At 34.8% G+C, this 27,063-nt stretch overlaps 2 protein-coding genes across 5 annotated transcripts in view; both read right to left on the reverse strand.

The window, feature by feature from the left end:
* Positions 1 to 16,527, reverse strand: part of PTPRQ (protein tyrosine phosphatase receptor type Q) — a 136,985-nt gene extending 120,458 nt beyond the window's left edge. For all 4 annotated transcript variants that reach the window (XM_064655578.1, XM_064655577.1, XM_064655583.1 and 1 more), the window contains exons 1-7: positions 12,652 to 16,527; positions 9,347 to 9,484; positions 8,561 to 8,696; positions 7,243 to 7,497; positions 6,041 to 6,258; positions 2,247 to 2,433; positions 1,827 to 2,111 (exon numbers count right to left, since the gene is read on the reverse strand). In XM_064655578.1, coding sequence (XP_064511648.1) covers positions 1,827 to 2,111; positions 2,247 to 2,433; positions 6,041 to 6,258; positions 7,243 to 7,497; positions 8,561 to 8,696; positions 9,347 to 9,484; positions 12,652 to 12,699 — 1,267 coding nt within the window. In that variant the 5' untranslated portion in view covers positions 12,700 to 16,527. The remainder of the gene's footprint in view (positions 1 to 1,826; positions 2,112 to 2,246; positions 2,434 to 6,040; positions 6,259 to 7,242; positions 7,498 to 8,560; positions 8,697 to 9,346; positions 9,485 to 12,651) is intronic.
* Positions 16,528 to 19,057: 2,530 nt separating this feature from the next.
* The window catches only part of OTOGL (otogelin like), a 91,371-nt gene continuing 83,365 nt past the window's right edge, over positions 19,058 to 27,063 (reverse strand). The window contains exons 56-58 of the mRNA XM_064656903.1: positions 25,873 to 25,918; positions 21,720 to 21,799; positions 19,058 to 19,315 (exon numbers count right to left, since the gene is read on the reverse strand). Coding sequence (XP_064512973.1) covers positions 19,115 to 19,315; positions 21,720 to 21,799; positions 25,873 to 25,918 — 327 coding nt within the window. The 3' untranslated portion in view covers positions 19,058 to 19,114. The remainder of the gene's footprint in view (positions 19,316 to 21,719; positions 21,800 to 25,872; positions 25,919 to 27,063) is intronic.

Here is a 27,063-nt window from a genome sequence, read left to right on the forward strand (position 1 = left end):
CAGAATCGTAGAGTGGTTTGGGTTGGGAGGGACTTTAAAGATCATCTAGTTCTTACCCCCCTTACATGGGTAGGATCACCTTCCGCTAGACCAAATTACTCAAAGTTCCGTCAAGACCAGCCTGGTCTTGAACACGTTCAATGATGGAGAGTCAACCTCTCTGGACAACCAGTTCCAGTGCCTCACCACTGTTTCTTCCTATACCCTAATCTAAACCCACTCTCCTTCAACATAAGGCCATTCCCCCTTGTCCTATCACTACATGCCCTCACGAAAAGTCCCTCTCCAGCTCTCTTGTAGGCTCCTTTTAGGTACTGGAAGGTACTAAAAGGTCTCCCTGGAGCTTTCTCTTCCCCAGGTTGACAGCCCCAACTCTCTCAGTTAGGGCCTGTCTCCACAGGAGGGGTGCTCCAGCCCTCTGATTAACGTAGTGGCTCTCCTCTGGACTCATTCCAACAGGTCACTATCTTTCCTGTGCTGGGAGCCCCAGGCCTGGACACAGTACTCCAGGTGGGGTCTCTCACAAGAGCAGAGTTGAGGGGCAGAGTCGCCTCTTTTGATATGCTGGCCACTCTTTTTTTGATGCAATCCAGGATGCAGTTGGCTTTCAGGGCTGCAAGTGCACATTGCGAAGTCATATTGAGCTTTTCATCCACAAAGACCCCCCAGTCTTTCTGCCTAGGGCTAGTCTTGACCCATTCTCTGCCCAGCCTGTATTTGTGCTTGGGATTGCCCCAACCCAGGTGCAGAACCTTGCCCTTGGCCTTGCTGAACTTCACTAAGTTCACACAAGCCCATCTCTTATAGTTGCTTTGCATAGGAGAAAGCAGGAATATATTTTCTTCATTATAGAGGCAACTTGCATTACAAGGTCTTTTAAACAGAAACCAAACAATCAGATTATAGAGAAGAGAGTTTGGTAGGCACAGGACATGACAGAACTTCCAAGTGCACTAAAGCCCAGAGGAGGAAGTGAACTGTACAAAACATATATGATGGAGAAAAAGAATAGCTTCTTTCACCTAAAGATTAACCTGTATTTTATTCTATCTCTAAGAAAATAGACCTTTATCTACATTTGAACTGCCTTGTCAGGATTGGTAAAAACATTAGGGCAGTACGTTTTCTTTAACTTCTGGAAATGAGAAAACTTCCCCAGCATCACCAAAACAGGACATCTCCACTTGATCACCTTTAGGTGAAAAGGCATTTTTCATGTCTACCAACTGGTAGGTTTCATTTGGCTTCATTCAGCTAGACTTTACCAGAATACAAGTTAATTGTGAATGAATTTTACTTAGGACATATTGCATCACACAGGAGGTCAAAATACAATGGATTTTTAAACCATAGAGATCAGCTTAATCTTAACTGCAGATAAACAGGGATACCTCTGCTTGTTCTGACATAATCTTTTACTTCTGATTTGAAAATATGTTTCTGAATTTCACCAGCATAGCCAAAAAATACTTTACTGCTACTCTGACATCCAGCTTTACCTTTGGACATCAGTAGGAACTCTGTGAGTAAAATTATTGTAATAATGAGATTTTAAAATATACTTCACAGAAACAAAATTTGTATGGCTTTGTTCTTGCAGCCACTGAAAACTCTGAGCTTTTCTTAATCAATCCCAAGAAAGGATTTTAGCACAAACCTAAATGAAGTTTTTGGAATCCATTCTACAAATTAGTAAATACTGGATCAGAATTCATGTTCAGATTTACTTATGTTTTCAGACAAAATATCAACACAAGAACTTGTTTAATTAAAGGAAAAAATATAAAAAGTGTATGATTGTCTGGTTATTACTGCTAGTTACTTACTTGTTTCTACCTTCAGAATTGGACTTAAGATAGACTGTGCTCCTTCTGAGTTCCTTGCTGCTAATAAAAAACTATAGTGAAGGCCAGGAGACAAGTGCACAATTTTTGTTTGAGTTGTATTAACAGGCAAGTTCAGAATGTATGGTTTCCACTGATCAAAATAGTACTTGATTATAAGTGCAAAGCCTGACTTAAGCCACATGCCCATATCACTCCACATAAATACAGCTTCGGTTGTCTTGACATCATGCACACTAAACATGATGTTCTCTGGTACCAAAGGTACTGAAAAAGAAAAGCAAAAGTGAAAAAAAAATTCATTAAAACCCTTTTCATATATATATTTGTATCTTCAAATATAAATGCAGTCAGGGGAAGGTTTTTAAAAATAAATGCAAAAGATTGAAAAAATATAGTTACATTCATATTCACAAATATATGGCAGCTGTACATAGCAGAAAAATCCTGTGAAGAAATAATCTGGACCAGTAGGATCTCTCTGAAGGGCATAGCAGTCAGTTTGGTTTTCTGGTATCATTGACAAAGATGAGATACCAGCTTTTAGAAGATAGGGAGATCCATCTGTCCACAAGAGCTGACCTTCTTCCTGGATTCAAAAAAAAAATTAGAAAAACATGTATTTTTAGATTATAATGATGAATTATTAAGGCTTTCCTCATTGCAAGCATATTTCCCAAACATACAAAACTTACGTACTTCATTTATACAAATTAATTATATAGGAATAAAGTAAATGTTTCAGTGTAAAGTTCTATCTCTTCTATTACAAAAGATTACAAGCTAATAACATAACATAATATAAGCCACATGAGTATGTTTCATCAAACAAGGCTTTAAAAATCACTATTAATCAAATAATTTAATAATCTTGTATGGATAATTGTCTAAAAATGTCATTCACTTTAAAAAAAAAAAAAAACAAAACAGCAGAAAATAATCATAAATCCCGTCTGAAAGCAAAAATATTTAGCTGAAAAAAAAACATGGCTAGATTCACAACCGGATGAGAAAATGTTATCTTTCTCCTTTCTCCTGTTTACTGATTGCTCAGCATGTAGGACACACTCACACCTCCCTCCAAGTTTCTTACCTTTGAGGTACTTTCAGTTTTTCTAGCAGAGCTCTACAGGTACTAGACTGAGGTAACATGATATTTTTGGAGGAAAGATGCCTGTAGAATATGCTTACAGCATTGCATCACAGATCCCTCTAGTGGAAGACAGGTTTCAGTCCACACTGCACTAACATATACTAACATCTACAAGGGCTTAATAGAAAACCCAGCACATTTCTGCAGGGCACTGAGGCACTCTCAGGCGGTAAACTTGCATAAAGTGCTTTCAGGCATAGCAAGTCCGTGGTCCTACAGCCTAAGTAAATGCTTTAAGTACTGTAATGGAGAAAAGTTGAGGTACCACCATCATTTTAAGTCTTCTGTTGTTTACTCTTTTATTAAAGATGTTCAAAAGTGGGAGGAGGAGGAGAAAAAAGGATTTTTTCCATTGCTCTGAGAAAACAATAAAAACTCATGTTTGTTGAGACTGTGACTATTTTTTTAATTAATTTGTTGTATTGAAAAAAAAAATCAAATGAAATATTGTGATATCATTCATTTTTCCAGGAAAGTTAAGAAGATTTTCAGTGGTATGAAATAATTCAACTTGACTTTCAGGAGGACTTGTGGGTATACTCTACCATTTCAGAAACTCTATATAGATCAAAATTTTTTTTATACTGGTCTTCTTGGTCACTGGAGTTAACAACAAGCACAGGAAATCACAAGATACTACTATGATGCAAACCTCTGTAGCAAGGTTTGTAAGAGAAACCTCAGTGAACAATCTTTGGCTACCTTTACCACTTCCTAGCTCTGAAGAACTGCACATGTCAGGAGGGACAGGATGGCACCACCAAAGCATTCCATTCATTCTTATCCAGGGCACAGACCTACATCTCCAGAGTCTCTGTTACTTTTCACAAGAATGTTCAGCCTCATCAGGAATGATTTTAATTCAGATACAGATCAAAGTAGAGTTAAAGAAGAAGACACTGTGAGAATACAAATGCTACAGAACTAATGTTGCTCACAACATCACTAATTTTTATCAGTGTCACAGTGCTTGGCACTTAAGGCTGCTGAAACCTTCTGAGTAGGTTATAGTCTCAACTTCTTCTCATTAAATATTTCAAGTCCCATGGGTCATCACGAAGATTTGGGAAAGGTCTTTACCCTTCGAGCCTGCGCAGTGGATTTTTTAGGTGAGACACAGTGTGCGCTGAACTGAGCCCACCCTTTAATTCTAAGGTTCATCTGCTGGGGCCAAACAAGCTTGGACGGTGGCAGCGAGGTCCTCAGGACGTAGGTTTGTTTAGAGTGACCTTCTCTTAGATGGATGGCCTTACAGGGCTGACGAGCTCCATCTGCCCGGGGAAGTCCCCTGACCAGGAATCAAACCTGGGCCGCAGCGGTGAGAGCACCGCATCCTAACCACTAGACCACCAGGGGGCCCAAGTCCCATGGGTACTCAGAGAGAAAAACACTTGAAAACAGAAATTTAACTTCCTAGTGCTTCAAATATGAATGAGAAAGAAAAATAATTTAATCTGTATTTTTTATTCAGATTCCAAACAAATCCTGCAACTCCTGGTGTATGTCCCATGATCTTTGAGCTCCTGAGGTAAGTACAATTTGATGCAAGTACAATTTAGAGTTCTCATAAAATGAGAACAAATGACAACAATGACACTTCAGAATGAAACAGTACTTGAACACACTAATTAAGTACAAATAATTAGGAAAGAAGTGCTCGAAAAACAAGCATTTTATTATTATCCCTTGCTATTCTTAAGACATGGTACTCATCTAGTTCATTTAACTGACTGACTCCCACAAACATAAAAATGCATGTAATGATTAAACAGTTGACTAACAGTCAAATTCCAAATTGGTAATTAACTCTTTTCTGTGCAATCAGAGTTAAAACCCCCCAAATTTCTAGTAGTCTTTCCAACACACCAAAATATTATGCTTCCATGGGACATCTATTTCTGGCAGCCACTTACAAATACCTATATTTCTAAAATACCAAGTTGGTTATGATGAAAATCACCATGGTGTAAAAATTACAGCCATTTGAGAAGCGACTCTACAGTGTCATATACAAAATAATATTACATGTAAAATGCATATATTAATAGTGCTTTACTAACCAGGATGGTTAGAGTGCTTCACTAACCACAAACCTAGACAGATTTGTGTTTCTTCAGTCTGTATGTTATCTCACTCTGACTTGTTTGTGTAGCCCCAGTCAGCAAAAAATATTTTTTCTGTCTTTCAGGTGGTATGACACCACTCTTGCTCTTACACATAAGGTTTGCTTTGGTTTTACTGTTTTCACAGCATTTCTTTTACAATAATTTGATCAAAACAATATTAAAATTAAATTTCAAAGTGCAGATTTTTTAAACTGAAAAACAGTGGCTTTCTCCCAACCTCCTGATACTTAAAAGAAGTTTTCACTAAACCAAATTACAGAAGACTGGATCCCACTGTTCTGGCAAATGCCTCCATCTTTCTAACCACTTTCCCAATATTTTTATTTGTGTCTGTAGTCGTCCCCAAATCAGACCACCATCAGACACCACACCACGGTGAATCATATTGTAACAGCAGATGCAGCATTAAGAACCTTCATATCTCAAATATGAGGAACAGGAAACCTTTTACAAGAAATACCTTGCTCCAATTCCTTCTCCACTGGCCTATCCAGCATCTATACTGGATTGACGTCCCTAAGCTCACCACTCAACATTTCAGACCTGCATCAAAACTGAGTAAACCAATACGGGACTTTGGTAACCATAGTAAGCAACTTTTGTGTAGATTAAGATTTAAAATCTGGTAATACAGTACCACCTACAGGCAAAACAATATCCCAGGGAAATACACACACACACACATACACAAAATAGAGGAAAGTTAAACAGGTTATGTATAAACTACATGGTTTTTTCCACAGCTATTTTCAGTATAAACAGGAAGAAATAATGATTCCTCTTCTCATTACTAATAACTATATAAACAAATAACCAATGTACTGTTTAGCAACTTTTATTCCAAGCAATCGGGCTCTACATATCAAAATGTTTTTGCTTCCATATGTGTAGTAGCAAAGAAGATAAAATAGACTGACCTTTAAGTCATTAAGACCTGCCCATATCATGATTATTCGACTAATTTTCTGGAGATATGACAACATAAAACCATATTCTTCTTCACTCCCTATGTCAAGAAGATGTGCCCCTTGTGAAGACGTTTGACAGGTTTGTTGTGCTGATTTCCATGGCTTGCTCTCCTTACCCATTTGATAGCAGCTGCTTTGGAATGCCACCCACCCTTGGGAACAGGTGCCTATAGGAGAAGGACAGGATTTTAAAGAGATGCTGTATCATTCATGTCAGTGGTACAGTGCAAGATTTCTTATAATTACACATTTCGATGACAATAGCATTTAATTAATTCATGATTTCAACCCCCCAAATATTCAGTAATTATGAGTCAACAGTCCTTCAAAATCTTGAATGTCTTAAAAATATGATTGACTGAATTAGAAGAATATCAACTACAAGCCAGTGAAGGGGGAAAAAAAAGAAAGAAAGATATTCACTAATTTTCAATCCTACTCCAAAAAAAATATCATTCTTTAAACTTAGTTTCCAATGGTTCATTTTTTTTAACCATTAAAAATGAAGTTAAAAAATAACCTGCTTTTAATAGCTTCCTGAGTTTAGGAAAATAATTATTCCCTTGACTTTGAGTGTATATTATTCTTTCTTTTTCTAATTTTAAAGATTTTAAGTTGCATTATCAGAGTAGCATGTTTAAAATTACATTAAAATTACACAACTAACCCGTAACATGCTCAGAATCCTGCCTCTTTTACAGCACTTCTAACAAAACAGCACAGCTAGGCTAGCCATTCAGCAGTATTTTGAATGCTGTAAAAAGTGTTCCAAATGCTTATCAAATTCAGGGTTTTCATTGCTTTTTCCTTGAAATTATGTAGCAAATTCAATACATACACTCAAATAATTACAACTCAACTTCAACATTGCCTTGACTCTATTTTAGACTGCAAAATTACAGTTAGCTTAAAATATTTGCACATAAAAATCCTAATTATTCCTACTAAAAATACTAAGAAATAGTAAGTAGAAATAACTTTTCTATATCAGTAACATTCAATTTCTTTCCACTTTCCAGAACTAAAAGAATCCATATCTACTATAAACTGTAAAATGGAATACAGGATTTTACAGTTTACTCTTAACTTATCTAGAAAATGTGCAGTACTAACCTGCATTCATTGTGACTACAAGAAACTCTAATATATACCTGTTTCGGCTTGAACATCCAGTGACTGAGACACATTTACAAATTCAAGATGTAATTGTTCAAATATAAACTTGAATGTATATAAGGTGGCAGGTGTCAAATTTCTCCATACAAAGAATCCACTGGGTCTTTTTATAATCTCAGAAGTACCATTCAGTAAAACAGAAACTGAAAATTCTTTGGTCACCATACTCCAGTTAAAAGACACTGTAGTAGCTGTTACAAATGTTTTTATGCAATTTTCTGAAATTCCACCTAGTATAACAAGAAAAAATAGACACTGTCTTTACCACAAAGGAATAATTAACTCAGAGTTCCATTAACATTATTATGTTTTTCTTTTGAGAAGTGATAAGCGATACACACACCAGGGAAAGAAAGGTAGTGTCATTAAAAAAGTCATGGTTTAATCATTGTCACGGTATGTAAACTTATGTCTGAAGCAAAAAGAAATAAAAGTGCACGGTTTAAGGAGTGTTTAGCTGTAAAAATACATACTTTTATAGAACAGCAGTTAAGTAATAGATGTCCAGTGCAGTAACACATTAGTAGCATAGCCACGAACCATTTTCTGTAGCTTGTTGAATGCACTTTCAGCATTCAACAGCTGCTGCAATGTTTTCAACTGTGTATTTTTCCCAATTATGTTGTTTGTATTCATATCCTAGTCTGTATTCCAAAGCTAGTGTGAGCTTGTAATGTGTACAAAGGTAATGCTATAAACTATATTAATTAATGAAATTAAGATTAGAAAGTCCTTTCATTTTAGTAACTGGTGGGACTTATGGTCCTAAACAGATTTACAGCTGTAGAGGATATTTTTATAAGCTCAGTGACCAGACTCACAAATTCTTATACTAAAAGTCTGTTCCAGTGAGTCACAATGCTAAGGCCTTCAAGCTGCTAATTAACCCTTTTTAAAGTGGGAATATCATGAAGCAAAAACAAAATTTTTTTTTTAAGTTATAAAAGAAAAAAAATCACAACCCTATGTTGATATGAAATTGCCAGGCTTTAAGTAACTGTCTCCACGATCTTCTTTTATAAATCTTTTCTCCTAGAATTACTGTAGCATCGCAAAAGCTATGGTATTTAAAAGTCTCATTAACTTTTACATCAGTCCCATATTTCAGAATTGTTACACTAAACAAATATGTTATATGAAATTATTCCTACTACCCCTCATGGTTGAAAATATATATCAATTCAAAGTTTCTAAATAGATTACTAACCTCTAGATTTAAACTCCTGCTTCTCTAATCTTCAATGTTAGATTAACTATAAAGATACCAATATATTTTTGTGCTACTCTACTTACGTGTCTTAAATGATTTTACACTTAAGATTTGGCCATTCTTTAGCGATTCTATTGTTATATCATACTTCTTATTTTCCTCAAGCAGAACTGTAGTACTAACAGGTTCCTGTTCAACTTTAGAAATGTTTCTTACAATCTGCAAGTTAAAAGAATTTCTGAATATAGTGAAAGTAATAAAAATGCAATTCATAAATTATCTATAAAGTGAAAGTAATAAAAATGCAATTCATAAATTATCTATAAAGTTTTTAAAAGGGCAGCTGATATTGCAGCATATCAAACTTAAGGTTTCATTTAAACTGCAAAATACCCAATATTTAAAACAAAACCTTTTAGAAATCACACTATTAACAAACACCTTCATATTGAAATCCTCTTATTTTCTTTATGTTCCAGAACATCCTGTACTCAAAATAAGAACAACACCCTCCCACAGAGAGGTAGGAGTAGTGTCTGTGCCTCTCCTGGAGAAGTTAGACTCCTCATTCAAAGGGTTTTTCTCCTTTAAGATCTTGCATATCCTTAATTTTGAACATATGCCTATCTATCCTTATTCAACAGAATACTTGAAGGTCTTTTAAGTTCCACTGGCTTAAGGAGGACTCTGTAAGAGTGCACATAAACAACATGAATTACAAAATTCCGTAAAATTTTTTAAAATTTTCTCTTGATTTGCTATTTTGAATTAGAAAAAAAAAAAGCAATCAAGCACAATGCTACTAGTTACTGTTATTTACAGCTTAAAAACATATGGAACTACTCAGTGCTTAGACTGATGAAATTTACTTTTTGACTGAAAGCATCTGATTGCTGGCATGTCACAATATAGTAGTCTGGATCCTCCCCTTTGGGCAATTCAGTCCACTCTATCGAAACTGCTCTAGCAGGCATTTTCCCTTGGTCACAGTCGAGACACTCTGAACCCTGTAACAGAAACATACAGGAATGCAACTTAGTAGAAAATGCAGAAAATGTACCTCTAACTAAATAATTAAATTCTGTCAATTTTAACTGGTTTTAACTATAGCTTTTCAGCTAGCAACAGTTTTTATATGGACCAGTATCACCAGCCCTACTGTGTGACATACAGAGGCTTCATAATTTTTTACAAGTTCTGCAGCTACAGGTTCTAGTTTTCTTTCTCTCTCTAGAGGTGGCCAAACCATGTCAGTTGACCCAAATATGACAGAAATCTGTCATCATTTTAGAAACAAGGTCAGAGATTTCACTTGCAATGTACATGCTGTAATCACAACAGACAGTCTGAAGGTCTCAGTCCTATTCTTCCATTACGCATTAAAGACTTTAGTGGCATCACTTTCACAGTTTTCAAATGTCTCAGAATAAGAAACAACAATGTTCAAGATGTAAAGAAATAATTTATTTAACACACACCTCCCTACCAATCCAATTTAGCCATGGCAGTTCATTTTGTTTTGGCCACAACAACCCCATGCAGCGCTCCAGGCTGGGGACAGAGTGGCTGGAGAGCAGCCAGGCAGAAAGGGACTTGGGGGTTCTGACTGACAGCAGCTGAACATGAGCCAGCAGTGTGCCCAGGCGGCCAAGAAAGTCAATGGCATCCTGGCCTGTATCAGGAACAGTGTGGCCAGCAGGTCCAGGGAAGTGATTCTGCCCCTGTACTCAGCACTGGTGAGGCCACACCTGGAGTACTGTGTCCAGTTCTGGGCCCCTCAGTTTAGGAAGGATGTTGAGGTGCTGGAGTGAGTCCAAAAAAGGGCAACAAGGTGGTGGAGGGACTGGGGTCCTATGAGGAGAGGCTGAGGGAGCTGGGGTTGTTCAGGCTGGAGAAGAGGAGGCTCAGGGGAGACCTTATCGCTCTCTACAACTCCCTGAAACAAGGTTGTAGCCAGGTGGGGGTCAGGTTCTTCTCCCAGGCAACAAGCAATAGGACAACGGGGCACAGTCTTAAGACTGGATGTGGCACTTAGTTCCATGGTCTAGTTGACATGGTGGTGTTGGGTCATAGGTTGGACTTGATGATCTCAGAGATCTTTTCCAACCTAAGTGATTTTATGATTCTGTCGCAAATTCTTACAGAGGTCAACTCATTCTAGACAAAAGTCTTCTGTATTTTTGATACTACCTTTTTGATAACTTTACCTGCCTTTGAAAGAGTTGGATTAACATATCAGAGAAACAGGTTCCTTCTCTATTTGAATTTCATTTGGAATCAGAAATTTATGGACTTCTTCTACCTAATATAATCTGAATCACACCTCTCAAATTCAGATAAATTGGTGCATGCAATGCCAGTCACTATCACACAGCATTTATAAAAGATGCAGTTCTGTCTTTTAAGTTCCATTTTTATTTTCTTTATGAATTGAGATGACAAATGCCATCATTTAACAATGAACTCAAAATCCTGTTCAAAAAAACTAAACAGAAATAAAAATCAAATAGGAACCCCTAGGACACTAAAATAAAAGTTAGCAGTTTTATTATTGTATTACTTTGTGTTGTCCTATAAAGCAATCTTCCCTGTACAACCCCCCCCCCCCAAACAAAACAAATAAACAAAAAACCCATGCATATAAAAAGCAAAAACATTCAGCTTTTTTTTTTTTTAATTAACATACCCTGGAATTCAGTTTAGCTTACCATAACTTCCTTTAACTAATGACAAACTAACGTAACTATAAATCTATCAAGATTTAGTGTTCAGAGTTCAGATCATACTTTTTGAAGTATATACTTTATAAAGGTTATAAAGCCTTTAACTTCTATAAATTCTTTAGAAGAGGTTACATAAAACCACTGGGATGAACTGGCACACTAGACTAGTATTGATGGCATACACACAAGTCTTTTGAGGAACATTTTTTCTCGAAAAGTTACAGGCTTTTAATTAAGGGGTGTATAGCTGACTTGCGTTCCCTGTAAACAATCTACTGCAGAGAATCCAAAGAGTAAGAAAATCTGTTTTTAAAGATAAAAAATATATATTTTGCAATAATTGAATTAACCATTTAAAATAATTTTCCACCATCAGCAATAATGTATGCCGTTTTACTGTACATAAATACAACCTCCTTAGAGCTAAAAGACAAGAACCACATTTTCGAGTGTACGCAGACATTGTTCCATACTTATATCCAATGAGAGGGATTTAGAATGTCCCTTTTTTTTTCAGCACCTTGTCAGTAATTTTTAGGCCCTTGTCCAAAGACTGCAGCAACTTAAAAAAGAAAAAAATATCATTAAATTGAGCACAAATACCTAAGGTTCAAATCTATTTTCAGGTTAGCTACACATCAACCAGGAGACCTAAAAAAACCCAAGCACTTATTGACTTCTGCTATCGACTACTTCTCAACACAAGACTCAAGTAGGCTTCTCAGTCTGAAAAAGAGGCACTTGAGGGAAAATACAGCAAAGGTCTTAAGTAGCCAGAATTGAGCAGAGATTTATTTTCATTTGCTCTTCAAGTACAAGCACTGTAAAGGATGAAGCATAGCTGGTATGCTCCAGATTCAAAGTAAACAACGATGAAAAAAAGGCAGTTCTTCACAAAATAAATAGTTTATCTGACAAAGCTAAAACAAGTAATAAAAATTTCAAGGGGTGTCAGAGAAGGCTTATTCATGTTCATAGAAGTTCATAGAAGTGAACTACACTGAAGCTAACAAAATGCACTGCAAATACATCCATTTCAAGAAGTCCTTAAGCTGCAAATGGTGGGAAACTAAAACAGTATAGATAATTCTCATATGCTATTCTTACAGTCCTCCCCAAAGATCTGCTTTTTACCACTATCAGAGGTATGATATTGAACTCACCAAAGTTTTTACTTCACCCCATACCTGTTTAAAAGTTACTTAAAGATGTTACTTCTTCTGGGGAACAACATTAAATCCAAAGCAGCAGGAAATAAAAGAGACTAAGGATCTCAAAAGAGCTTCCAACAACTTAGAAGGAAGACTGGGAATGTTCAGTAGCACTAATGAGAGCCCCCTGTGACTGCTAAAACAACAGGAAAAAAAAAACAGTCCAAATCACAAACCACTTATTTTCAACATTCAATTAGATTAGCTATCCACCGTCAAAACACAGAGTATTTTTCTTACCTTAAATAAATATTTTAATAAAAGCAGAAGAAGAATTGCTTGATCCATAGAGAAAGAAATGTTATAGTCCCCGTGTTTCTGAAGTGCTTGAATCACCACAGCTTCAAAGCAAAATCATGTTAGAATATCTAAGATACAAGGGAAAAACGAATACACATATTTATACTTCACATGGATACAGCACCAGCCAATGATGGACCTGAGATTTGTGTGTTTGCTCTGGCCCTGCCTTTTCCCAAGCCTCATATAAAGTTTTCTGAGATCAGATGGCCTTCCTTTAACTTCACTGAACTGTGGATGTGACTGTTGTTTGTAGTAATTTAAAAACAACTCAGTGTAAAAAATGTCAGGGTTTTTTTCAGTTTCTATGTGATTACCAGATCAAACTTCATTAAAATCAGTGTAACCCCTTACTTACTTTTCTCCAGACTCTGATTGTTTTCTACAATACACATTTCTAGCCAGATGCCCCTTTGTCAGTGTTTAAAATAAACCTTAAAACACTTTTCCATGGAAGCAATAAGCACAGCTGCAGAGCCCATTTATATGTATTATGATCTTACAGAGGTCCCACAAAAAGTTACCAGCATAAAAATCTATAAACAAAGAATAGGCAAGAACGTATAGTGGTAGGACCACTGATCTATTTTACTGATCTATTCAGGCTCCTGAACAAGAACTCAGCTCAGAAAAATATATTGGGTGATCTCCACCTTTGGCCAGATCTGAAGCAGCAATTTCAGAGTTAAACCTACCTCAATATAATTCCCAGTGTCTTAACCCTCCCCAAATTAACATTTTAAATAGAAAATTAGTTTTGCACTGTGTTCTTTGCAATTAAATTAGCTTAATAAGCCGATACAAATTATTTACTAATAATAGAATAAATAAAAATCAGTGCCACCATATATGTACCATAAAAATGAGAAGCACTCATATTATTTACTGTGTATTTCTTAGGTGCTATCATCACATCATATTTCTACATTGAGATAGTGTCTTGTTTCTCAGTGGGTTGTTCCTGGTTTTTACTAAAACTGTATGCAACTGAACTGTGAATTGTGACATAAGGAATAAAATTTTTAACTAAAGCTTTATTTATAACTTGTGGTAAACAAGGCAGGCTTACTCTCACCAGAAAAATACCATTTTGGAGCTTTTATGTTACTCTGGCTCAAGGACACACATAGTAAATCAAAAGCTGCCTCAATGAAACCCCTGATCTCAAAACACTGAGTCAATCTCCCTCTCTGAGAAGCACACACATACAGAGCACACACGAGTGTAATCACCTGAGTGCTGTTTTACCTATCAATGACAAAAGTTAGCTACTGCCTATTCAGCTGTTTTGCAAAGCAGACATACTCATTTTTTCCCAGAGAAATTTGTAGCCATTGAGCACAAAGGGAGGCTTTATTAACTAAGCAATTTTCAAGACACCAGCAGAAGCCCTCTCTGCATTAACTTCATCAAATTAAGTGTGTGTGCACATTCCACCTTAATCAAAAGAACACTCCCCAAAACACAACCACTCCCTTTTATTCAGCATTTCTAGTGATTAAGTTTTAACATCATCCACTATTGGTTTTCTCCAGAATGCAACATCAGTACAAAAGCATTTCTTCAAGTTCCCTCATACAAAAACTACTTGTTAAAGTAGAAACTACACGTATAAGACATTTCTTCAGACTACCTCCTTGCAGTAAGATTCTCAAATCTTGGATCTTAGGGAATATTTTACTACTGATTTCAATAGGTATATGACCACCTATTTGGTCTATATGTAGAATTATTTTTCCAAATAGGCAAAAATTACAGTTCTTAAATGATCAGTATGTGGCTGCTAAGATCTGGTCAATGTATCGTATTTGCAGTTGCTACAGTTCATTGTCCTTCAGCTCTGAATATGCCTTTCCACCCTAAGCTATGGTGACCTCTTAATGATAATGGATAGATAATTTCTAAGTTTCCTTGTTTTATAGGTAGCTTGCATATTCCACTTGGCACTTAAAGAAAGGTTAGAGAAAATTTAGTACACGATGTTATGTACAGACCCTCTCAACCATAACCTTTTTTTTAATAAAAGCCTTTTTTCTTTTGCATTAATGTTAAGTGCTGAAGTCTGTCCCTCAGAAGACTTTTTATGTTCATGTGAATGTTTTTTGAAAATATATTCCCCAAAATAGTTGGCAGTGTGAAATCCAACCAATACCTCACTATAACTATACAAATTTTCTGCTAGTGTTCTGGCCTTCATGCTGTCCCTCCACGATTGCTATATTGCTATGGCTATGTGTGACAACTCATTTATGTTCTGTCCCCTGTACTAGATCATACCACTGTGGGATTTTTCCATAGGACATACACCCACACATGATTACAGCAACAGCATCACCTCAAGGTAACATCTGGAAAAGGATTTGATGGAACAGAACTCAAAAAAGTCAGTTCAAGTTAATGTTTTCCATTGCCACACTATTCCCAAGTGGTACCTTCATGTTTATTTGGCGGTAAGTTTTCACACAAAGTTGAGTCTCTGTAATAATTGGAAATTCGATTTTTCCTTTGAATTCTTATAAAAGGAGAGATGGAAGAAAATGAGATGGAAAGAACTATATAGAACCAACGCATGATAATAATTAAAAAAATAATTATCCAGGCTCTGTAAACTCAGTTTATCAGCAGTGCAGAAGGTCAAGAGAAAAACAAATAGTGTCAGGAAAAATGGTGAAGAAAGAGAGAAAGGAGAAAGAAAGGGGAAAGAAGCTACATCTGAAACAGTGCTTCGTCACTGCTTAAGCATTGTGAACAGCTCAGTGACCATTTTTAATCCTGGAGTGTGTTCCTGTAATGCCTCTACCTTTCAGTATATTATGTGGCTTGTAACTATGTTCAAACACGAAACTTCAGGCCTGATCCTGCCTGAAAATTTCACCAAAGCACAGGTTCATGTATTTGGGAGGAGCTTTGCCTACAATGTGGAAATAAATCACATAAATGTATTAAGTTTTACTTCTTATTTTTAGTATACAGATTTGGCTAGCCAAAAAAGGAGAATATTAGGTGCTTGTATAGTTATACTCTCAGATTTTATTAATAAAAACACAAAATAAGTGGTTTAAACCTAATTTTAAAAGCTGTGTTTCAAATTCTAATTGCATATTGAGGCAAGAGTTGGTCTTAACAAATGGCCTAGTAATAAGGCAATGGAATTATAAAAGTCAAATATAAATAATACAGGCAAAGACTTAATATTTTATAGAGGCATATTCAGGTACAATCTGATTCTAAGTATAGAGATTTATTTATGTTAATCTCTAAAATATCTGCATAGTTTTATGCGCAATCCTTTATATTGCAGAACTTCTTCTGCAAGCACAGGTAGAAGACAGCAGTGGCAATGTAGGAATGAAGGGCCTGTGGAAGCAGCTACAAATGGGAGAAATGCCAAGGCATGGCAGGACTGCAGCAGGACTGCACTCCATCATGTACACTTCTCCCCAGCTCCTCACATTTTTCAATGACTGTGGGAGTTTCAGAAGCATGCATTCTCAGCCTTTCTCTTAGAGGAGTAGAAATTATTTGAGTCTTTGTTCCAGAGAGGGTAGGAGAGAGGGAACTCTGTGTATTAAAGGTCTTTTAGTCAATAATAAACAGGCATTAATTTTCATATTTAACTAAGTAAGGTTCAAGTTGGCTCAGTTTTCCAAAGCAGCTCACAAGACATCTGTGCAAATAGAGTTACACACAATCTGAGGCAGGAATGCAGAGTTGAAGAGAGATGAAAAAACCCAGACAGAACAACAGACTGCATCTACATTTATATTTAAGTTGCAGACAGAGGAAACATTTAGAGCAGAACAGTCCTGCCACACTGCAGGCACTATATAAAATGTACCACATTGTGCCAATGTCATCTTCATGGAGGTAACAGCGGTGGGTTGGCTGTCTAGGAAATGGTTCATGGGTTTCAATCTTGTTCACTTTCTGACCAGGCCAAAGCAGCCCAAGTTTGAAGTTTAATCGTAAAATGAAAGGTGACCTTAGAGCCACCCTATCCAGCCACACTGAAGATGTATGATTTTGCCCTAGGCTTCAGTCCCTACAGTTGCATTTTAAAAAACAAAATTGGGTGAGTGGGAAAAAAAATATTTTAACACCATTTTGATATCATTACAGGTTGTCATGAAGTTAATTTTAAACATAACTGCTTTTTTAATTTCCAGGTTTGCCCAAGATTTTGCATTAGCATTCTTTTTTGTGGCAAAGGTAAATTATTGCATCAACACTGATTTATTATCACTCTGCAAAATGATGCTTATTAAATTCTTTTTAATTACAAATACAGTTCTAAATCTTAGAAAAGCACATGTCTTATAAAACACACAGCTGTTCAATCAAAACACATAAAGTGTTCAGTGATTATATGGAAAAAATGCTGTATTGTGAGAGCTTCCTTTTTATCAAATGCTAAATTCATTAATAAGTTTTGGGCCAAACTCTCTTAATGCAAATATAGGATTCCTATCTCTATGTTAAAAAATCAAAAGGCTCTAAGGATATATTTTTCTTTTAAAAGTTGTTCTTTTAATTTCTCTAAGCTTAAATAAACTATGGCTATGACTATGATTTAAATTTCATTTCTTGCCCACGTGAAAAGTTTCTGTATACAAATTCTGACAGCAGTATCAGAGAACATTTTGGTTCTAGGCCCTGGTATCTAATACAACTTGAAACATCTGCCATACAAATTAGAAAAATGTGCAAATGAAGCATATGTTTTCTCAAAGCGTCACTTTATTTTGATCACTGGGTTATCATTATTTCCTTAGAATGGCTAAATATTTTACTGATAATACAATCGATTCTTCCTTAGTTTTTAAACCAAGTCACTATTTTTAAGGATATGGATGAGTAGATGAGTCTTGTTAGTAAAGACAGATTTCCCTAGATAAGCTATTTTTCTTTATAAGCCATCAAACTGAATATAACAAACATTTAAAGATTTGTCACACGAAGTAGCAAAATAGCCTTGGATTTTAAAGGGCTTTTTAAATTTTATACTACTTACTTTTCATTGTAATAATCTATGTGATAATCCAACCTTTTTGTAACTAAATGACAACAGCTTGAAATTAAAACTGTTTGTCAAAAGGTTTTCAGACTTTTAGACAAGAATTTTAATTCTGAATCAATTTTGATGATAAGGAAAATATTGTTATACTTTAAACGATTTTCATTCAGTGAGTTCATAAAGCAAAGTAATCTTATAAAAACAAGCCTAAAATTGTATCCTTAATTTTTAAGAGAAGGTTATAGAGTATATTTAATAAAGGGGAAATTACATTCAACCTAAGGTGCTGAATCATGGACATTCACAGCTTGATTGAGCATGAATAACTCACCTAAGCCCTTCAAAACATTTATTTTACCTGATTTTTTTTTTCCTGGACTCAAAAATTGTGAAGTGTAAATTCAGTCCAAATCTCAGTATTTTTTTTTAAAAATGCATTTTATAAAAATATACTGAATGCAAATCTTCGGACTGGAAAACAAAGGAAGAAACCCATTATGAATAGTTAAAATGTTCTGGTATTTTCTAATAAATATATACATAGAATCTTACTCTATAGCTAGCAGACAGCCAATTTCTTTTCTGTGAAAAGTGAAAAATGGATATAAAATAGAATTTTTCATAGCAGAAACAGCTTTTAGATATTTTCATAAAGGCACAAAAGCTTGAAATCTTGAGCCTTTGCCTGGTCATGCTTCATATTTATAATATACACAAAAATTAAATATATGTCTAAGGTTTAAAGATATTATTATGATTCTGCTGTGTACTCTGAAGATTTCCTACAAGTACTTACAGATCATAGTTGTGTTGTTTCTCAGTGACTTACAGTGTAAGCAGAGTAGAATCATTGATAACAGCTTAATGGACAAAAGATAGATTTTTAAACAAGAAAAAAAGTGTTGCAGATGAACTTTCTATTTTTTAAATAAATAATTCAGTCATTCTCAAAATGCTAATATGCTTCTTTCCCATTTAAACATGGGACCAGTGATAGTTTTCCACTGAAGGTCTCAAAGCAAATGAACCATTGAGAAATTCTCAACTTTGATAGGTAGCCACAATCCAAAATTTTAAAATACTGGAAACACAGACATTAACCAGCTTTCAACAGCTCATCGGAAAGCCACTGAGTAGAAATAAATGATGATTACACCTTGTCCAAAAGGATTTACATTTTCTTTCTATACATGCCAACATTTTAAAAGACAATTCGAAGAAAAACAAACAACATCTTTACTAAATTTGTGAAAAGTTACATTATAAAGCATAACTGAGGACTTTTTTATATCCCTGCAGACTACTACAACCATCCACAGTCAAAAAATCATGTCTGGTGAAAGGAAACTCATTTTATTTATTCAGATTAAATTGTATCCACAGTAATGTTCAGTTCCATTGGCATGAGCAGTCTATAGGCTCCTGAAGGACGTACATAATTTCAGTGCCATTTCCTGAGCAGCGCAGCGGCACAGTCAGATTACGTGTTCCAATTTCTCGACAACATTTACAGAATCTTAAATGGCTATCAATATTGACATTGAAAATTGTTGCAGATGGGCATTTTCCATCACAAGAAGCCACGTTTACCTATAAGTAAAATAAGAACTGAAATTAGACATCTTAAATTTTGTTGCAAAAATATTACATTTCAAACTTCTCTGTGATTAAAACCCATTTTTACATTTGAGAAGGACTCTGGTCTAAAAAATTGTTTTAACTTCTAAAATTCATTCATTCTAAGTTTAGCCACGTTTAAAATATTTTTTTTTTAATTAAACTATTCTTTATTTTTTAATCATGTGTTAAATTCTTCTAAGGAAAATGAAGGGAAGTCTATCTTTCTCCTTGAAGGTTCAAGAGGAAAAGCATAGCAGTGGAAAAGCTTTCCCATTTCTTATTCATATTGCTTGTGACTGAGGGCTGTGTTATCACTCTAAGAAATGTATCCAAAAAGTAGATGCAGTAACAAATCAACAAGGGCACAGAGTGGCTAGAAAATTATGTGTGCTCTAGACTGAAGTCACTTTCTCTCACTACTACATTATCTGAGGAATTTTCTTATCTGATAATCTGACAGAAAAAAAAATAATTTTTAATTAAAACAAGCAGTGTTAATAGCTGGGAAATTGAGAATGGCTATAATAGATCTAGTTCTTTCTGTGATAGTTTTAAATCTGATTTCTTATGCAGGTGGGGCATATGAAAGATGCTTTGATCCACTGCCTTCCAAGCAGCCTGTGATGAAATGTGCCATATTCATAAAAATTAGACCAAAAAGTTACTCTGACAGCTTTTAAGTTTTCTGAAATTTAACGGGGGTAAAAAAAGACTTTGTCCTAACCACTAATAGTCCCCCTTATTAATTAAAGAAATGTAATCATACTCTGCCCTTTCCAAAGTTTGACAGTATTAATCTGGCTAGAGATTACTAAGTGTATGTAGTTCCAAACCAGTCAGAGCAGATACCACCATTTGATTGGCCAAAATCACACAATTGAAAAAGAGTGCCAGTAGGGGAGCTGAAGAGGAAGGGAATTGGAGCTAAGGGTATGAATAGGAATTCTGAGGACATGAAAATCTGGAGGTACTTCTGGGTGAAGGGTAAGGGAATCTGGACTGTGCAAAGGGTGTGCAGCTATCAAGGAAATCAGGAGTAAGAAGATACTGGGAGAAGGGGGTTGTAATACAAATAGAAGTGGGATGGTGCTGAGTCTTTTTCAAAGGTGGTTAGAGAGGGAAGGAAATATGATCTACAACAGAAAGTCATAAAAAGGAAGGCTTCATTTGTTGTGTCATTCAAGTCATAACTTGGCCAACATTCTTATTGCTACTCTCTGAACATTGTAGTTCTGCAGCAATGCAGAAGCACCACAGCTCCACAGTACTCTCATTAGTACTGCAGCATTGAATCATAAGATACTCTAGAATGAGCTTGTTTCCACTGCCTATCCACTTCCCTAAATGTTGTAACTCTTAGTTAGCCTTTCTGTCAGCAGGAAAGCAGAGATTTTCAAAGAACTGGACAACAGAGTAAGGATCTTTTCAACTAGCTTAAAAAACCTATGAGGTTTGACAAAACCTTTCATTTTAATATTCTTCATTTAGTCAATACCATGTCTTTATTTTGTCATATTGCTGTCCCTTAACCTAAATTGTACTACAGTTACTAAAGTAACTGTGAAGCTCTCCAGCATCTTCTCTTAACTGGAAAATTACTGTAATTTCATCTATATATTTATACTCCCTCCTTACCAACCCTTCTTCTAAAACTAAATAAATACACCACACACCCCTACTATTAAAATATGAACATACCACTGTTGAACTTCTAGAGGATGTCTTTTAATATGTGATGATATTTTGCCTCTTCCCTAACGATTGTTTAGGTTCTTCAATAAAATCTTACCAGAGGCCTTTTGGAAGTCTTAAGCTACTTTGTCAAATGCTTCTCTTTTAAGTGCTACGTGAGAAATACATTTGCTACTCGGAAATATCCAGGGTTCTGCAGATGGGGCTACACAAAAGCTGAGAAATAAGATGTCTTAAGTAGACACATAAATAAATGGGATCAAGAATTTATGATATGGAGACCCATGCTATGTGCAGGAGAAGATACACAGAGTGTAAAGGTCCTCAAAGGGGAATGGAGCAGTGTTTCCATCACACTGTAAGTCGAAACATTCTAGTCCTCTTTTAGAGTGGAATGGTTTTTTTGTGCCAAAGAGTTCAATGCTTTCATTAGTCACAAGCAATTATGGTGTGTATTTTTCATTTGAAGCCAGATGTTTTTCTAGTAGGAGGGCTCAGTGTTTCAGTCATTGGAACAGCTATTTTTACTGTATTTATGAGTAGGATAACATTCCTAGGATGAAAGGTCTGCTTTTAAGAAGCCAGCAGCATTTTTTTTGCTTGTTGTTCATTATAACCAATTTCTTAGTACTTGATTTGGCATGCCACAGGCCCAGCATCAAAACAGCTCTTTTATGCTTACCGGGCTTTGACTTATACAGTCATTTTTTCTTATGGTTGTCCTGATTGTCATTTTTTGGCAAATTCTTTCTTCCTTTTTGCCTGAAAAAATACAGAAAATGTATACTGAATTAATACACCTTTTGTACTGCATTTGCTACTAAAAAAAAGTAAAACTATTAACATAATTTAAATAATTATACTTTGTTTTCCTTAATGTACACACAGAAACTATTACTTCCATATCTTTTTTAAAATCTAATATATTAGCAAATAGTTCTTGTGCAGAATTATTTGTTTTGTAGCTGGCACATATGAGCCACCAAGTGGCCCAAATAAGCTCTAGAGATTTTAGAAATATTAAAATATGAATATGATTTTAAATTGCATATATGGCAAGACAAATATAAGCAATGAGGAAAAAAGATGCCTCGAGTAATTTTGAATAGTATTAGAATTAATTCTGTTTTATTGGGAATGTTGAATGTAAATAGGATTTTAATTCTGCATTTTAGAAAATTTTCAGAACTTAACATTGAGAAGGTGAAGCTGTGAACGTGATTACACTGATGCTATTTTGCAGGTTTAAAAATTAAATATAATTATATAATTTCAATGTATTTTTGAAAAAGATGTCCTTCAAGGAAGCTTTGAAAGAGAGAGATGCATCCATTTGCTAAACATGGTGCACTTTTTATCACTAGATTTGAAGCATTTAGCACTGAGTCAGCATACAGAGCTAGGATTAGGGAAATACTGAATTTTTATGTACAATCTGGGAGATATTGACAGGAGTTGTTTCCTTCTATTTGAAAAATAAAACTGTAGATTGCAAAGCCATTTTTAACATATTAAAAATTAAAAATATAATTTTTCATGCTGCACTCCATATAAGACTGTTATTACTATCTGTGTAACAGAAGTTAATTAGATCTCCTATTTCACTTCCCATCAAAATCATGTATTACTTTTGCTGTGGAACCATTCTGGATGTCCAGCATGTGAAATAATAAGCACTATTCAGCAGAGTTTCTCAGCCTTCCACACATGCCTTTATGGTTGGGTGTACACAAAAAGAACAACTCTTCTGTTCTCCAGAAGCTTGTGAGCACTTTCATAAGATAATTGACCTCTGAGCATCCAAGATATTCTGCAACCACAGCTCCACTGAGTATTTAAAACTTAGGTTTGCTGCAGAGTACAGCTATATTTTAATCTGTGCATTCAGAGTAAAACAAGATTATGTTACTGAATTAGCAAATTGCTGTATGATTGAAGTTGTTATCTTGCTTTTCCTTCCTCAGAAACACTTAAGAAAAAGTTCTTGCCATTAGAAAGTGTTTGTCAGCATGAGTGCATGTAGACAACGCAATCTTTGTATTGCTACAAGTCATGTAGAGATATATATGACATTTCAGCATATAAAGTGCTGATGACTAATGAAGACTGATGCTATACTTTTCTCTCCCCAAAATTGAACTGTAAAGATCTGCATTCAATATCAGATGTGCTTTGTTACTCACTCCTTATTTCAGCAATGAGTTTCTGTGACTTACCTATCCTAAAAAGTTGAGAATTATGAGTGTACAGCAACAGTTTTGTAACATTCTGTATTTTCTGGTGTAAAAAGTATATATTACCACGTGGTTGCAACTGTATGTTTCCGCCCCACCCTCAACATTTTCCTAACTTTATAAAGCATATTATCTGTGACAAAGAAGAAATACAGCATAAATCCATATTTGCAAAGGTGAGACCAGACAATAACACACACTCTTGCTCTATTTTAAGACAAAAAAAAAAGAATTCCATCAATAATTTCAGAAACCTGGGATCAGATTTAGAATCTCTTGGTAACCGTATTCAGAATTATGATTTTTTTTTTCAGTAACATTTTTAGTACCACTAGCCTGTACAGTAAATTCATGTGCTAAAAGAAATTTCAGCAAGAGCAGGAGGAATAACCATAAATGGATGAACCTAATTCTGACAGGTGCTGAGCAGTGAACCTTAACCAGGCTTTAGAAAACCGCTGATTTGGGAGACCAACAGAGGATCAGCATCTCTCAGTATCAGGCCCAGAACCATTAACTGCATGGTAACATTTAACGATGATGACAGCTAGGACATATATATCAAGTACTGCTTACAGTATTATCAAAAAAAGGAAAATACAGTATTAAAAATAATACCTGGTTCACAATTAATACTATCAGTAGGCACTACTGGATTAATGGCAAAGGGTAATAGACCCAATCCAGAACCTGGCAGAATCATTAGGAATAGAAGATTCTCATGAAATAAAAACATTTCTGTATAAATGACATTTCATTAATTCTTACACTGCCAACTGCAATTTTTCTTTTAATAAAAGATGATGAGCTTTCCTGTTAGTCTTCTACAATTTAGAAACTGCGCAGCTGCTTCAAGTCTCACTAAAGATGGCCTAAACTTTATTACACTCCTGATTAACACAAAACTGGAATGATGCTTACTTTTAAATCAAACTTTTGCAATGAGTCTCTCTATGGCAAGGTAAGAATTAAATATATGCACTCACTTTGCATGCATTAAATCAAGGTCTTTCAGAAAAGTTATTTGTCCCCATTAAAACCCCAATGTGTTGCAAGCTCTATTTATAAGTACTCTTCTTAACTGCTTCACCACAGGGCACATGCTTTTAGTTAAAAATAAAACAAAATAAAAATAAAATAGCATATAATTGTTTGAATGATATCTGGGGTTTTTAGCAGCCACCTCAGCAAGTATTTCTGAAGTATAACAATGCCTTTCCTGAGGCCACAGAATATGGCCAAAATTATAAATCTTCCTGATCAAAAGTAAACAAATAGTCAATAATTCTTAAGACGAAGTTTCTAAAAAAAGCCAACCTAATTTTGAGGGGAAGTTAAATATTTTTCAACACAGCTTATCTCATGAGAGAAAGAATATTGTCATTAAGATTGTAGCACAATTTGGTGTGTTATTTCTCTATGGTGGTTCTCATTAAAAAATGTACTATATTGTATTAAAATACTCTTTATTTTCTACATTTTGCATACAATAGAATATCAGCATTTACAGTTCACTTTTTAAGACTTTTTTAATAACTAAGTTTTTTAAAAACTAAGTTTTTTAATACCAAGTTTTTTAATAACTTGGTATTACTCTGTATTAGATAAATATCAATATTCCCTTTTTTTCATCAAATTATATAAAATACATTGCAGTTCAGTTTTATGTAATAACTGTATAATATATGGTTATAAGTCTGTGACTTGCTAGTCAATATTATTAAGTAAACATTTGTCTACAAAAATTCCAAAAACTAATTTGCTTATATATTTTACTCTAATGTTGAAGACAAAAATGGCCAAAAAAGAGGGGGAGGATTTTCTGAAGTGTTGAACATGTTCTTGCTCTACACAATTACTTTTATACAACAACAGGTTTTTATATGTAAATAATTATAGACCTAGATAATAAAACTTTTCTTAGTCAAAACTGCAGCAAAAACCTGTTTGTTCTCAATCAATTTGTAAAACTGCAAAAATTATGAAATCTTTATGTCAGCCTGAGTCACATTTCATCATATTTTAAAGTTACACAGTCAGAAAATGTGTACATATTCCCAGTTACTAAAAAGTTGATTTTATATGAGTCACTATCTTCGGTATTACTATAACTTTTCCTCATTTGGGATTTTTAAAAAAGTATTCCAGTATTTTGGCCCAAGAAAATACATATTAGGGTTACAAAATAAATCAGTAGGTTTGAAGACATATTGCAAAATATCACTGAATTAGGAATCAATTTTAGGGGGAAAAAGTCCTTATCTTTTATGGTGAAAATCATATAGGCAATATTTTAGAGTCATCTTAGCAAGAAAGAGAATTTGTTCATTATTTTAATTGAGATAACTTTTAATCTTCCATGGGTTATATTTGGAGAGATTTGGTTATACTCCAGAACAATAATGTTAAAAATCACCAAGTCAGCAGCCAAATGAAGCAATACCTTTTAATAAGAGTAGTTAGGTAACTACAACAATTTTTATGTGATTTGCAGGGGGACTGCATGCTTTTTCCTTCTTTATGTCCCAGCAACTGAGGTTAAAAAACAAGCCCTCCAAAATCAAAGCCAAACTAGCACATATTGCAGCCTTCATCACTTACAGGTCTTGCAGCAGCCATCATTATACGTCTGCACAATTCCTCCATTCTAGGAAAATAAAAGGGGAATATAGCAAAAAACACTGTGCCTGATGAAAAGGCAAGATATTCCACGTTTTAAAGATGCTCATCTAATAAAAAGTAGTATCACTGAAATGAAGAGAATTACACAGATATGTGTCAGCTGAAGGTTTGGTTCACAAATTCTTTACAACCTTTGAAATTGAAAACAAACTCATCACTGCTGAAAGTTCAGTAGTGTTCAGTTGGCATCTGATCTAGTCTCCTTTGAATAAATCACTTAGTTTCTGTAAGCGTATTTTTATATTATCCACTTACATCTATTTCCCCACCACTGAGACTTATTAGGATAGTTTAAAAAAATTCATGTGTATAGCCCAGAACTGCATATCAAGCGGTCAACAGAACATGAATAGCACTCTTAAGATAACAGCAGACAAAAGACATTTTTTAGCTTCTATCTTTTCATGCGAGCATACATTATTTATATCATTAAAGAAAAATCACTGAATAAGCTGTTTGAGAACTTTGGAGCACTTAAACTCAGATACTTAAATCCATATTCCTGAATGATCCTGAGATGCCTGTCAGAAGAGATTTCTTCTCAGCTACTGGTTCAAGTCTATGTTCAACATCTCTGAAAAACAGGTCAGACTGACTCAAGAAGTCAATTATAGGGCTCCATTCTTTAAAATCTTAACCATTATTACTAAGGAAAGATCCTAATAGATGGTGTCAAAATGGTTCCAAGGAAGAAACTCAAGCATAAAGTCAAAGTAATACAGACACTAATTTTAGATAGTGTACCTTCTTCAGGATTTTTTTAAACAAATGCAACGGATAAGTAGGACTTGTACTAAATTCATAATCTGTAGTCAAGGCTATAATGGTACTTACCCTCTCTACATATATATTTATTATTATTTGTAGTTTATATTAAATATATGGTGTACTGCAAGTGCAAGAATTATAAGTATTATAAAGTTAGAGAAGTATTAAATTAGAAATTAAACTGTAAACAAATATGCAATGTATGTGAAGAACACATGTTCTTCAAAGAAGTTTATATGGGTATGCCACATTTACATTTTTAGATATGTGATGTAGGTAGATACCTACATGTATGATATTTTTTATTATAAAAAGTTTATTTTAAGAGATAATAAAGTTTAT

The sequence above is a fragment of the Pseudopipra pipra genome, chromosome 5 (genome assembly GCF_036250125.1).
Source record: "Pseudopipra pipra isolate bDixPip1 chromosome 5, bDixPip1.hap1, whole genome shotgun sequence".
NCBI classification, from domain to species: Eukaryota; Metazoa; Chordata; class Aves; order Passeriformes; family Pipridae; genus Pseudopipra; species Pseudopipra pipra.